General features: G+C 34.8%; 2 protein-coding genes across 2 annotated transcripts in view; one reads left to right on the forward strand and one right to left on the reverse strand.

The window, feature by feature from the left end:
- Window positions 1–7,268, forward strand: part of LOC129264781 (ADAM 17-like protease) — a 27,059-nt gene extending 19,791 nt beyond the window's left edge. The window contains exons 15-18 of the mRNA XM_054902727.2: window positions 1,437–1,510; window positions 2,269–2,399; window positions 5,753–5,831; window positions 6,464–7,268. Coding sequence (XP_054758702.2) covers window positions 1,437–1,510; window positions 2,269–2,399; window positions 5,753–5,831; window positions 6,464–6,594 — 415 coding nt within the window. The 3' untranslated portion in view covers window positions 6,595–7,268. The remainder of the gene's footprint in view (window positions 1–1,436; window positions 1,511–2,268; window positions 2,400–5,752; window positions 5,832–6,463) is intronic.
- On the reverse strand, window positions 6,784–12,287 carry LOC135153890 (slit homolog 1 protein-like). The gene has a single exon (XM_064098566.1). It carries the CDS (start codon window positions 11,857–11,859, stop codon window positions 8,506–8,508), a length of 3,354 nt encoding a protein of 1,117 aa, XP_063954636.1. The 5' UTR covers window positions 11,860–12,287; the 3' UTR covers window positions 6,784–8,505.
- Window positions 12,288–14,600: the final 2,313 nt, after the last annotated feature.

Raw genomic sequence — 14,600 nt, forward strand, 5'->3', positions numbered from 1 at the left:
CGCATGAAATAAATTACTATACAATTTGTAGATTATGTCCCAGACAACCCGCGTGCCAATTTTCCGCGCGGTCGACGGCCGAGATCTTAGGGGGGCCTGGGAGGCCCCATCGGCCATATGAACTCCCAAAATACCCGGCCTACATGTAGGGTTAAAAGACAAGTCCACCCCAACAAAAATTTGATTTGAATTAAAAGAGAAAAGTATAACAGGCATAACAATAATTTCATCAAAATCAGATTTACAATAAATAAGTTGTGACATGTTTAAATTTTGTTTAATTTCACAAAACAGTTGTATGCTCATCCTGGTTGTTATGCAAATGAGGTGATAGATGATGTCACTCACTCTCTATTTCTTTTGTCTTTTATTGTATAAAATATTCAATTTTTACCTCTTTGTCCTGTGCAACAAAGTTTTATTATTCCCTGAACAAAATAACATTTTATGGTTTGGTCAAATTGGTATTTTTTGTCAAATCTGTAAAAATTGAAAAATTGTAAAATTCAAACAATAAAAACACAAAAGAAATAGTGATAGAGGAACATCATCGACTCTCTCATTGGCATGTAACTGTAATGTGCATATAACTGTTTTGTGGAAAACAAGTGAAATTTTAGAATATCATAACTTTCTCAATTTACATCTGATTATGAAGAAATTTTGAGTGTTATGTTTGTTTGATTTTTTAAATTGAATCAGATCAACATTTCAAATAAGACTAGAGCTGAGTTTATATTCTTGGCCCACTTAAGAAGGTCCTTTCCATGAAAGTTGTCACCAATAACAAGCTCTCATTCTTTGACTGTTACAAGGGCAACAGTGTATCTCTATCCGACAAAATCAAGTTAAATATAATTTTATTGTAGATATTATTGAGTGACTGCTTTCCAGTTGATGAAAATCTGTGTGTAACCTGGCTTGGATGATTGTTTATATTCTGATGATCTTTGTAGGTTTGCATGGTGGAGTTTATAACTTGGAGAAGGTTTACGGTTCATCATGTGTAATATGAAGAAGGGAAAGGAAAGTGTAATATGAAGAAGGGAAAGGAAACACAGGCAGAAAATTGAAATGGAAAGACGAGAAAGGATGAAAAGAGGAAATTAGAGGTATTCTTTTCTTGAAAGTGAGTGAAGTCCTGAAAAGGACTGTAAACCAGATGAGATGGGCTGAATATGGCTTGAGTAGCGATGATTTGAGCAGTAGCACTGCTCGCTACTCAAGCCATATTCAGCCCATCTCCTCTGGTTTACAGTCCTTTTCAGGACTTCACTCACTTTCAAGAAAAGAATACCTCTAATTTCATCCTTTCTCGTCTTTCCATTTCGATTTTCTGCCTGTATTTCCTTTCCCTTCTTTGTATTACACACGGTGAATCGTAAACCTTCTCCATGTTTCTATTCTGTTGTAATACTTCTCTTCTCCCCTTCCAGTGGTACATGTATTGGAGGTGAATGTAGGGCATTCTGTGAGGTCAATGGTTTCAGGTCCTGTATCTGCTCTTCATGTGAGTATTCATTTAAGAGTCACCCACAATTGGTGATATGAAAGATGATTTATTCCCTGAGAGTATTCCTCTTTGTTTTTGATAATGGAGCAAAAACTGAAACATTCTTTGGTAATTCTATAATTTGGTGGGTACATGTGTATTTGTTGTAGTATTGTCCACACATGTCCACATGGCCAGTGTAACATGTATCATTCTTTTGTGAATTATGCCAAGACTTGAATATGCCACAACTTTCTTCTTCTTTTTTTTTTACAGCCGCCTCAGAGGAATTTCAGTTCTGTTTTTTTTTTTTTTTTTGCTGTTATTTTTCAAAAAAGCAAGTTAATGATGCGTACTTAGTCTTCAGAAAGCCTTTTCAACTGATCGTATACTCTGGCCAATGATATAATTTGACAACTGGCTGTCAATAGTAGTGTCACAGCCATACCAACAAAAACGACTCCAGATTGATAAAAAATATTAATAATAATTATGACAATTTGCAACATTCATATAGCGTCTAATATAAATGTTTCTATTAAAGCGTTGTATACTATTACCTTGGCTTTATCATGGCTACCCTAATCGAATGCTCGAGCATTCAAAGAATTCCTTCCTACCGGGTTCCCATTTACTACACCTGGGTGTAGAGTGGCAAATGTAGATAAATGCCTTGCCAAAGGATGCTAGTGCTGTGTTGGGATTTGAAGTTCGATTCTGGTTTATTGCCCGAGACGCTTACAACTGTTTTGTTGTTGTTGTTTTTCTGTGTGCAGTGGATCTCTCTTGTTACTTCTGCTGTGTGTTTGAGCCAAACGGGGCATGCTTGCCCTTCAAGGACCGCTACACTGATCTGCCCGTACCCGTGCCAGATGGTAAACCATGCGAAGCGGGCAGCTGCATACAGGTACAGTAGTATTTATTCAATCAACCTCTCACTATGGCATTCATTTCAGTATCAGGATAATTAGCTATGGCATTCAGTTCAGTATAAGGGTGAAGTCAAAATTTCACTTGCCAAGGGATTCATATGCCTGATTCACAAAGCTGGATTTGAACATTTGACTCTTGAATAAAATGTAGGGTGCTCAACCATGACAATGGGCGTCAATGTGGCGCACTGTGACAGAAGCGTGCATCAGCATTGGATTTTTTTTTATAAGCGGTAAATTAAGCGTTATTGATGCATGAAATCTGCACAAACCATGGGTTCACTAGACAGTTTACAAAACCACCATTTTGGAGTTTTCATTCATTCAGTTCAAGATTTGTTCACTTAGATGAAACAATGTAAGCCCCCACTCATACTGATGTTGATCATGGGATGAGCAATAAATCATTGTTTGGCAAGTAAAAGGGCAATATGACACGATCAATTGCAAAAAAACGATACCAAATTATGAAATACTCTATCAGAAATTTTTTTTAATTTTATTTTTATGCCCCCTTAGACGAAGTCCGGAGGGGGCATTAAGCGTTGCCCCTTTCCTTTCGTTCGTCCATCCCCCCACTTGGTTTCCACGCAATAACTCGAAAAATATTTAATGTATTTAAAAAAAATTTGGTGTGTAGGTAGATGACACCAAAATACAGGCTAAGTTCGAATTCGGAGTCCACAGGTCAAAGGTCACAGCTCATTAAATATGCGAGTTGGTTTCCGCATGATAACTTATGAAATATTCACCAGATATTAAAAATGGTTGGTGTCTGGGTAGATGACACCAAAATACGGGCTAAGTTTGAAATCTGAGCCCACAGGTCAAAGGTCACAGCTCATGCTGCAAGTAGCTGTATTTAAAAAATAGATAAGACAGCAAGACCACATTTCCAATTGACACAATGAAGTGAGGGATTATCCACATCAAATGACCTGACTGTCATACATGTATCTTCTTTCAGATATTATTATGGAAAGGGTGAGTCTTTAGGTCAAAGGTCTAAATTTGTTCATTATATATATATGCATATTGGTTTCTGCAAGATATTAAGTTCAATCATATTGCAGGAATTTCTGATCGTGTTAAGCTGGGGCATCTGTGTCCTTTTGGAAACACGTCAAATTTCTAGTTTTTGTCTCGCCTGCATAGCAGAGGGAGACTATAGGCGCCGCTTTTTTGACGGCGATGGCGGCGGCGTCGTCAACATTGAAATCTTAACCAAGGTTAAGTTTTTGAAATATCATCATAACTTAGAAAGTATATGGAACTAGTTCATGAAACTTGGACATAAGGGTAATCAAGTATTACTAAACATCCTGCCTGAGTTTCAGGTCACATGACCAAGGTCAAAGGTCATTTAGGGTCAATGAACTTAGACCATGTTGGGGGAATCAATATCGAAATCTTAACCAAGGTTAACTTTTTCAGATGTCTTCATAACTTCGGCAGTATATGGACCTAGTTCATGAAACTTACACATAAGGGTGATAGTGTATCATTGAAGATCCTGCCTAAGTTTCAGGTCATATGACAAAGTCTTGCGCAACTTTTGAGACCAATTTTGTGTCACCCAGGTACGTGGTTCTGAAATTACGCAACATTAGATAAGTGCATGTCAGACCAGAAATTGCTGGGTCTCGGTATTTTGGGAGTTCATATGGCCAATACTTATTACGCATAAATTAGCATAATCACTTAATAGCAATTCACATGAAACAAATTACTATACAATTTTGTAGATTATGTCCCAGACAATTCGCGTTCCAATTTTTGGCACGATCAAACTGAAAATCACCCAATGTGACTATCTGTAGGGTTTCTGGTGCCTGGTCACATTTGTTACATGTATTTCTGTGTATATTACATGCAGCCTGAATTTGTTTTTTATGAGGGGGGGGGGGTTAAAGTGATTTATTTATTTTTGCTGAAAAGGGAATCTAACCCAAGTGGAAGGCTTTTAAATTTTTTTTTTTTTAAATCAAATCAGAGAAGCAGATTGATGAAATTTGAACAGAAATCAGACAAATGAAAATTGTACAAAGTTTTAATCTCTACATGTATATCTATTGAGATTTCAAATTGTCAACATCAATGATGTCATTGTGTAGAATTGGGGGCAATTCCTCTATTTGCTCCAGGTACACAAAATGACAAATACCTTTTCAAACTTTCACCCACAGTGATAGTTTATTTTTATAAGGAAATGTAGTAAAAGAAACCCCCAAATTTGTGATAAGTACATGTATGTACATGACAAGCTGGGGGATTCATAAATGCCGCCTTTCACTTGATTGCCAAATTGAAATGTACAGAATAGTGATGTTATCATTCATAACTTTTTTTACTCATTGTCCAATTTCTTTCAAGCTTTCACTTTTGAATACTCTAATTTTCTTTTCCTTTGGACATTCCTCCAAGACCCCTAGGGAGGTGTCTTGACTTAAAGTCCACCCCCAACAAAAAGTTGATTTTAATCTAAAGAGAAAAATCCAACAAGCATAACACTGAAAATTTCATTAAAAATCATGACATTTTAAAGTTTCGCTTAATTTCACAAAACAGTTATATGCACATCCTGGTTGGTATGCAAATGAGGGAGCTGATGACATCACTCACTCAATATTTTTTTATTTTATTATATGAAATTTGAACGTTATTATTTAAATACTCCACATTGTCCTGTGAATCAAAGTTTTATTTCTCCCTGAACATATGGAATTACCATTGTTTAACATTTTATGGTTCAATGAAGTTGGTCCTTATTGTCAATATGTAAAAAAATGAAATATTGTATAATTCAAACAATAAAGAACGAAAGAACTAGTGAGTGAGGGATATCATCGATTCTCCAATTTGCATGTGACTAAATTGTGCAAACAAGTTTTTTGTGAAAAATAAGCAAAACTTATTTCATAACTTTGTTTATTTTTTACATCCGAATTTCTTGAAATTTTCAGCATTATGCTTATTTGATTTTCTCTATTGATTCGAATCAACTTTTTTCTGAGGTTGACTTGACCTGTAAGGATAGAATATTGAGCCAAAATTTTGAATTCTACTCAGTGAAAATCATTGTAAAATACTCAATATCAGCCAAGAGGCCTTTCAAAAGATTCACATGTTTTAAGTGTTATTTGTAGTACATGTATAGCAGTAGTTCATGTAGGTGGGAAAATTCTTGCTCCTATTCAATTGCATGGTACATGTATATTACCAGTGGTATTAACATTGAGAATGAAATAGGCATTTCCTGATAATAGACTCCTAAAAAACAAGCTTTGCTTATAACCAAATGCCATAACTGTAACTGTTTTTGTCGCAGGGCCTTTGTGAGAGTCAGACGCAGGATCTTATTGCAAGATTCTTTGATGTCTTTGAAGGTTTCACTATCAGCACAATGGGTGAGGCATTATTTTTATTGTAAATTCATAAGATTGTGTTATGATGAATAAGATGTTTATAAAGATTTGCGATTGACCCGATAACCACAACTATGAAAATCCAGCAACGCCAACATCTAAAACACATATTGGTCCAAAATGTTTTCTAGATAAGGTGCGTGCTCTTACATTCATCATTGTTTTGACAATTCAATATGCTTTCTCTTACAGGGGACACTGCAAATTTCTTAAAGGAAAAATTGTGAAAATTATGAAATTATGAAAAATTATGGCAATGATGGATTTCCATATAGTTGAGATTGATCAAATCAATCGCAACACTTTGTGAGACAAGCCCCAGGTTTCTAATTGTGATCAGGTATTTGACAAACTAGCCAGCTAAATATTTCATGGAAAAAGGCACCGATCAGTCTTCACTCATCTTGTCCTCGCCTTGCTGTATACTTTACATACTGGTATAAGAACTGGAACAAACTTCCTCTGACATGACTAAAATCTCTTTTTATATGTTACATTTTAACTAAATAAATCAATGTTCATAATTGTGACTGGATAAGAAACTGAATTCTGTTTTGTAAAGACATGTTGGATGCCATGATCAATACCGTGCATATTATCTTTACACCCCATAGGTCGTATCATCAAAGACAATGTTGTAGGAGCCACTCTGATTATTTCCCTTCTTATATGGATTCCTTGCAGCTGTTTAGTACACTATGTGGTGAGTTACTTTTTATTCAAACATTCAATATCACTTCCATGATTTATGGATATAATCATTTGGAGGGGTCTGTGTTGTAGTTCCTGACCAAGGTTTGATATTATACTAAATGATAATGATGGTACTCTCCACTTTTCAGTTGCTTTTCACTGTTTTAGGAATATCAAGATTTTTAAATCCCAAATTTTTTGTGGTATTTTCCTTTATTAATTTGATTTTTTTTTTAATGGAGAATTGATACAGACTGCTTGTTTAATCGTCCATCTTTTTTTTTTCACTTTTGCGCAAGTCAAGAATAATGTTAGTCATCTCTTATTCATATTTTTAATAGTCGCATTTCAAAGATTGATATCGATAAAGACTATGAAGAAACAATCTTCATTTATTGGAATACATGTATGTACTTTGGATTCCCCCCCAGTAGGGTATGCGCTTTAAGCCAGGGTGGACGGTCAGTCGTGTTGAAAAGTGAAGATTAACATCATGTAGGCCTACATAACCCAGCAGGTTGAGGGTATTCGCCGGGCTCAGATTGGGTTTATTAATCTTATTTTGCATTGAAACAAACAATGTACAAAAAGTTTGAGTCTTACACGAAAGTGTAGATGATGAAGTTTTATTATTCGCAACAAAATCATCAACATTATGAATATATATTTCTCTACTTAGGCAACAAACCATGTATATCTCCAAAAGTTGATTGCTCAAATAATTACAAAAAAAATAAAATGCCTACCAAGACATTAAAGAAAACCTAGGGCCTGTTGCATAAAACTTTTGTCATAAAATAATACTGTCTCAAACAAAAGTTTGCCATTGAAAATTAAGGCCACCGCACACCTTAAGACTGTTCGCGATCCGATTTTTGAGCAAATTGCAGTTTGCTCATTTTCTGAAAATGTGAATGGAACAGTAAGATATTCCAAGTCTCAATATTAGCATCAAATTCTACTACATTTTATTCTGAAATGGGATCGCAAACAGGTGGCCTTTACACATTTACATGTAAAAAACTCTAGCAAAAATTTTGCCAGAGATCTTCCCTCTGTTAGATAGTCTAGATCCCATTTTAAAATGGAGAGCTATGATCTTTACAGGATATCACTTCATTAATTTTCTTCAGATGTAAATTGTATTATTTTTGTTATACTGTGCTTTTCCCATGAGGCGCAAAGAGCTTACAATTAATTAATTGAATGGAATTATATAATCTTTAAACTACAAACTACTGAAAAGATGGATTTTTCATGCTTTTCTGAAAATTGCTCATAATGGAGACTGAGTAGAGTGCAAGAGCCAAATCGTTCCAGTATTTTGAAGCAGACACAGCTAATCGCTCACTTATGTATGAGTAATGAACAAGTGAGACGAAGAGGGTCAACAGCCGACCGGAGTGCTCGAGTTGTCATATACAGGCAGGATCAGGCAGTTACACTGTACTTAAAAACTCTGGAGCCTTTTTTTTCAGTGCTTTATTGACAAACAAGATTAGACTAAGTTGAACATTCAAAGGAAGCCAGTGTAGTATAAAATTTAAGAGTGGTTGGGAAGGATTGATGATCTAGGGAAACCTGTGAAATTAATTGTGCTGCCACATTTTGTATTCGTCGAATTAAAAATTTATTAACTGATATGCTAATATCTGCAGTGACTACGTCATTCTTCTACTTTAATGGCTGGTACATACATGTAGGTTTATAGTAAATTTGTTTTCCCAGCTTCATTCTCATGTGTAAAGACCACTCACAATATCTTTATTAACATCAGTGATAAAGAAAGAAAAGCATTATGTACAAATCTACCATAATAATCAACAAACTGATATTAGCAACATTTTAATCTGTTTCTGTTGCCTTCTGAAAACCATTTATCGCAGTACAAGCCTATGGTATAACAGATTTCATTTATAGTCAAAGGGATAAGCTATACACATTTCAAATTGCACTCTGTGTGTTAAATACAGTAAATGAATGCCAACATCGATACAAACAATACATGACATGACTTACTAATAACATTTGAAGTAGGCATACTTGAAGTTAAAATATTATTAGTACCACATTGAAGTGTATCTTTCCATTCTTTGGCTAATATTGTAGTACTAGTATTAGAACTGTCTTCCACATTCTCTTCCATTTCCTCTACAAGTAAATCTATAGTGAATTTTGTTTGCCCACCTTCATTCTTACTCCAACAGGTGTAAAGACCAATCATATCCTTAGTAACGTAACTGATTAGAAGTGCATTATGGGGAAGGATAGAAATTGCTTCTGGTAGGGTGTCTCTTACAGTGTTTAGTTGTTCCCCTTGAAATGTGACTGACCAGTAAATGTCATTTGATGTTATTATTGGGCAAGGTAACTCAACCATTTTGTCACCAAGGAATGAAAGAAGAGTTTGGTAGGGCTGAGAGCACAGCAGTGGTCGGCAGGTGAAGCTGTTCTTGGCAGCAAGATCAACCACTGAATAGTTGGCATAAGCTAAAGGTTTGTCACATTTTATGGGGGTGAGTGTGTGTTTCAGAGCGAAAATAGATTTGATGAGGTCACAATTACATGTCCAAGGATTATTTTCTAATTCAATTTGGATGCTTTTCAAAGTGAAGGTCAGTAAGCCGAGATCAAGCTTTGTAAGTTGGTTGCCTTGAAGGTAAAGATGAGTCAAGTATGTCTGATGCCGTAATGAGCCAAATTCAAAGAACAGTATAAGGTTATAACTTAAATCTAGAAACCAGAATTGATTATGCTTGTCAAATGAATCCATTAAGATCAATTTTAGTTTATTTTGAGACAGATAGAGACTGTATGCTTTGTTACTTCTTGGCAGACAGTATTTTGGGATGGTAGTAATGGCATTGTTTGACAAATCAAGAACGTTTACAGTGTTTATTAACACATTTTGACAGTGGTCCCCAAGGTTGATAGAAGAGAGATTTAAGAACCATAGATCTGAGAATTCCAAAATGGTTCCTACACTATTACTTGTGTTTCTCACAAAGTGCGCACGAAAAGCCAAATTTTCATTGAGTTCCAAGTAGAGTAAATTTGGAGTATCTTGAAATATGCTCAAGGATGTGTTTGAAAAGGGTGTAGAAGGAAACAATATGCCCTCTATATCCTGACCTTCTGAAAACAGGTGATTTGAAATGCGTGTTAAAGGATTTTCACCTAAATATATAAATTTCAAATCCAGAATGTCTGAGAAAAGACCAGAACGAAGGTATGTTATGCGATTCCTTTCCAGCTTCAATTGGAAAATTGTTCTTAAACCAATGAATGCTGTAGGATATATATCAGCTATGTCATTATCGTTCAAATCTAGAAATATCAGTGAGGATGCTGATGTGAAAGTGAAATTTGGTATGGAGACAATATGATTCTTATTCAGGTATAGTCCCACCAAATTGGGAGAAATTTTGATGTTTTTGAAATCAGTCAAGTTGTTGTTGCATGCAAATATATTGGTTCCTGATAGCTCACTTGAATTTGAAGCTCCAAAGGCATTATTATTAACGTTTATATGAAGAGCTGAAGTAGAAACAACATCAGTGATTCTGTTGCCCTCTGCATTGATATAAACGAGTGTTCTGTCACCAAAGAGGTGATTCAAGTTAAAATGATATAAAAGATTGTGACTGATATCAAGGCTTTGGAGGGATTGCAAGTTGCGTATATTAATCTCCATGAATAAATTAAATGACAAGTCCAAAGTTCTGAGATGGATTAGAGTCAAGAAGTCTGGAGAGTTGATGGTTCTGAGTCTGTTATGGCTTATATACAGCTTCTCAAGTGAATAAATGGAATGAAGGAATCTAAGATCAGAAATTTTATTTTTGGCCAGGTTTAATACAGCTAGTCTTGGTGAAGAGTCAAATGTTGAGTTTTCTATAGTGTGAATTATGTTTTCTGATAATTGGAGATTTACAAGTTCAGGAAAAGTTGGAAGGTTTGATAATATTGATATTCTGTTTTTATCGAGCGCGAGTTCACGAAGTTGAGGAAGGCAAATCAGGGTTTTGTTATCCAAAAATGTGATAGAGTTTGAAGACAGTTGCAGCCACTTTAGGTTTAGCAAATTTCCAAACTTTTTCATGTTCTTAATTCGATTAGAATTCAAATTAATGTATTGTAGGTGATGACTATCAATGCCAAAGTCAACATCTTTTATTTTATTGAATGAAGCACATAGAAAATAAAGGTTAGGAAAGGATGAGATGGAAATTTTTTGCAGGTCATTCCTATCAACATTAAGAATTCTTAATTTTGTGTAATTCCCTCCTTCAAATAATTCAAATCTTGTCAGGCTGTTTTTTCGAAGGAGAAGACTTTGTGGTGTACTAAAGAAAGATTGTGATAATTGAATAATTTCATTGCCCTTTAAATTGATTGTATCTATGTTTGGAATGTTAGAAAAGGCAGGTCTTTGCACAACTCTTATATTGTTTTCTTCCAAAAATATGTGCCTGATGTACATCATATTACAGAAGGAAGAGATGTCTACAATGTTGTTGTGCCCGAGTTTGATTGTGTCTAGCAAAGGGACACTTAAGAATACATTGTCACTGATGCGTCTTATGTAGTTGAATTCAAGCGTAAGTATCTTCAGGCTTTTCATCGTTTGCAGTCTATCCAAATATTCAATATTGTTGTAGTTAATGTTCAGATGTGATATGGCATTTGGATACGCCAACATCATTGTGTGAAGGTCATTGATAGCATTTCCATTCAAATTCAAAATTGATAATTTGAATGGAATTTTTGGTAGACTTGTGAGTTTATTGTATGCCAGTTCAAGTTCTGTAAGGTGTGTTGTATTCTGAAGTGTTTGATGATGCCACTCTGTCAGAGAGTTCTGCATGACAGATATTTGTAGAATGATGGGTAACGAACCAAGATATGGAATGCTCTGAAGGAAGTTAGAGTGAAGTTCTATGAGCATAAGTTCTCCTGCATTATCAAAGACTTGCTTCTCGATGTAGTGTAGATGGTTATGGGACAGAAGAAGTTCCCTCAACCTGTTTTGGCATGAGAATGACCCTCTGTTTAGCGTGGAGATGAAGTTCCTGCGCAAGTTAAGTACACCAACATGACATGGGAGATCCTTTGGAACATCTTCTAGATAGCGGTCTGTACATGTCATTCTAAAATTCACACCCTGCTGCTCACAGTGACACGGATCCTGACATTGTGAATTACAGCCCCTTCCATAAACAGTGACTAGTAGTAGGAATATGAAGATATTCATTGTTGTTCTGAGAGAAGGAATTTCCAGATGGAAAAACATGTCAATGAAAGATTTGCATTTCATAGGGATCGTCTTCTTTCTCCTGTGGAAATGATTGAGTCAAGCACACAATTATCAACAAATGGTAATCCAACAGTCTTCACTTTCTTGAAATATTGTATTACTCTTATTTTTCAATGAAGAGCACTGCTTATGGGTAAGACATGCGTACATCATATGCATTATCAAGAGAATACCAGTGAGAGAATACTGAGACTAATAATAGTGAATGTGACTTATATAGTGCCAGATCCACTCTGTAGAGAGCTGTAAGTGTATGAAGAAATTATAAGGTGAACAGAAAAGTTGTAAGAACACTTTTAAAGGACTCGACACATACAATTTTCATGTGCATACAAAAAGAATATTAAAGCAAATGATAGTGATTAGAGCAAGCAAAAATTAGACAACAAACAGAGCTCTATTGGAGGTCATCCAGTAGGCGTTAAGACCCAACCAAAAAATAAATAGTAATAATGATCATTATAAAAATGAGGAAAATGATACTTCTCTCTTTAAGGTTGTAATTAGCTCTGGGAACGAGTAATCCAGAATTTATGCCTCTAGCATTTCAAAGTATTAATTTTTTAATTGCAGAAGATGAATGCTTTTTAGTATATTGATTGAATGTTCTTCCGCAAAAATGCATTGTGAATAATAATAATAATTGGCTTTAACATCACGCTTTATGAATCTACAATTGCTCAAAGCGCTTCTCAATTACAAAGCCTGCTTTAATGTACGTATGTATGATAAATACTCATCAGGATTTGATACAAAAATGACATCGGCGGGTAATTAATTTAATTAAATTTCTTTTGCTTGGAGGGAATTCTGATTACCATTAGAGCATGATCGGTTCATCACGGATGGACATTTGATCGATTTTCAAATTTTGAAGGCTTGTAACAAATTAAGAATAAGATGAGCAAGGTTTGTTTGTGTATTATAGTGAAAGGTACTAGGACAAAGTATACTGCATGATTAAAAAAGTAGGTTGCCATGGTTACCTACAAACACAAGGATCCACTAAACGTTCCTTTTCACAAGATGAAAATAGTGTTTTAAAATTTGTTGTACATTTCTATTGTTTCTATCTAAACAACTTAACATTGACTAACAATTGTTGATGCAAATATAACACTCCTGTCTCTTTAATAGCTTTTATGTCAAGCATATTGAATTCTAAACCAATATCTAACTTCTGAGAGAATCGCAAATATTTTTCATCATGGATGGACATCACGGACGGACACAGTTAACCCACATCAGGAGGACCTTGTAAGAAGTTCTTGTTATTTTTTTGGAGGAGGTGAACAAATGCTAAATTTGATGAATTGTACATTTCTGAATATGATTGAACAGTGTTGGTTGCACAATCAAGTTGCTGCAAGTTGAACCAACTTGATTGAAATGGTAGCATGCTAGACTTTTATCTCAACTTATGATTGCTTTAAGCACAAAATCAAATGTTCTAATGTTCATTGTTTTATTTTCAGATTATAGACGTGGTACCATGTACATGTACATGAAGCTGATCAATGATGTACGGTACATGTTAAGGCCACCACACACCTTACGACTGTTCGTGATCCGATTTTGGAACAAATCGCAATTTGCTCATTTTCTGAAAGTGTGAATGGAACATATCATTTTATTTGAGGTTAAAATTAATTGAAAGAATACTACCATTTTGAAAGATTGCAAGCCTTTATTTTGGAGTAAAGGTCAAATTAGTTTCAAATCGTAGCCAATCGTACGACTGCTATGACGTCATTACGACTAGATATTAAATTCGCTTTTATTCTAAGAAGGATGATAGCATAGTCACAGATTTGAACATAGGTATTTGTACAATGATTTAGAACATTACACAGTAATATATTCCAAGTCTCAATATTAGCATCAAATTCTACTACATTTTATTCTGAAATCGAGTCGCAGACCAATCGTAAGGTGTGCGGTCGCCTTAACATGTTCATGAATCATAATATCTCATGATCAAATATGTTATAGTAGAGTGGATAAGCAGAACAATTGTGCAAATTATGACTTAAGCATGAAACTTTCACAAGTATTAGTATATGCCGTAAGATTTATTTTAAAGATGGGAGGTAAATTTTTAAATGCTATTTTTGGCTGTTGCCATGGCAACGGATTAATTTCTCCAAAATAACATACATTCCCATGTAAATGGTAAATAAAAATGATATAGATGACCAAAATGATAATTTTCAGGCTCCCATTTGAAAACATGAAATTTAGAAATATTCAAGATCACCAAGATAGTTCCAATTGGTCTGTTGCCATGGCAACGGCTTGTTTTTCCCCAGAAAAATAAAAAAATTGATTAAAAAACCGTTGTAGAATATGATTTATCTTTAATTTCCCCTAATTCTACAATGTTAAAGATATTTTGGTTGCTAAATGTGTAAATTACATCTCAAGCCATTGCCATGGCAACCAAATAACATCTAATTTACAAAAATAACATGGTTGACAAGACAATGGACAGGTGGAAAATACAGTTAGAATTGACTTAATCTGTATGCTTAAGTTTTGACCCCCTCATTTGAACAAAAAATACAGAAGTGTTCTGCAGGAGTTCTTTATAAAGGTAAAAAAATATGTTGCCTTGGTAATGCTTGAATTTTTAGTTATTTATATATATATATTGGAGCTATCTTGGTGATCTTGAATATGTATTCAATTGGGAGCCTGAAAATCATCATTTTGGTCATCTATATCATGTTTATTTACCATTT

The sequence above is a fragment of the Lytechinus pictus genome, chromosome 1 (genome assembly GCF_037042905.1).
Source record: "Lytechinus pictus isolate F3 Inbred chromosome 1, Lp3.0, whole genome shotgun sequence".
NCBI classification, from domain to species: Eukaryota; Metazoa; Echinodermata; class Echinoidea; order Temnopleuroida; family Toxopneustidae; genus Lytechinus; species Lytechinus pictus.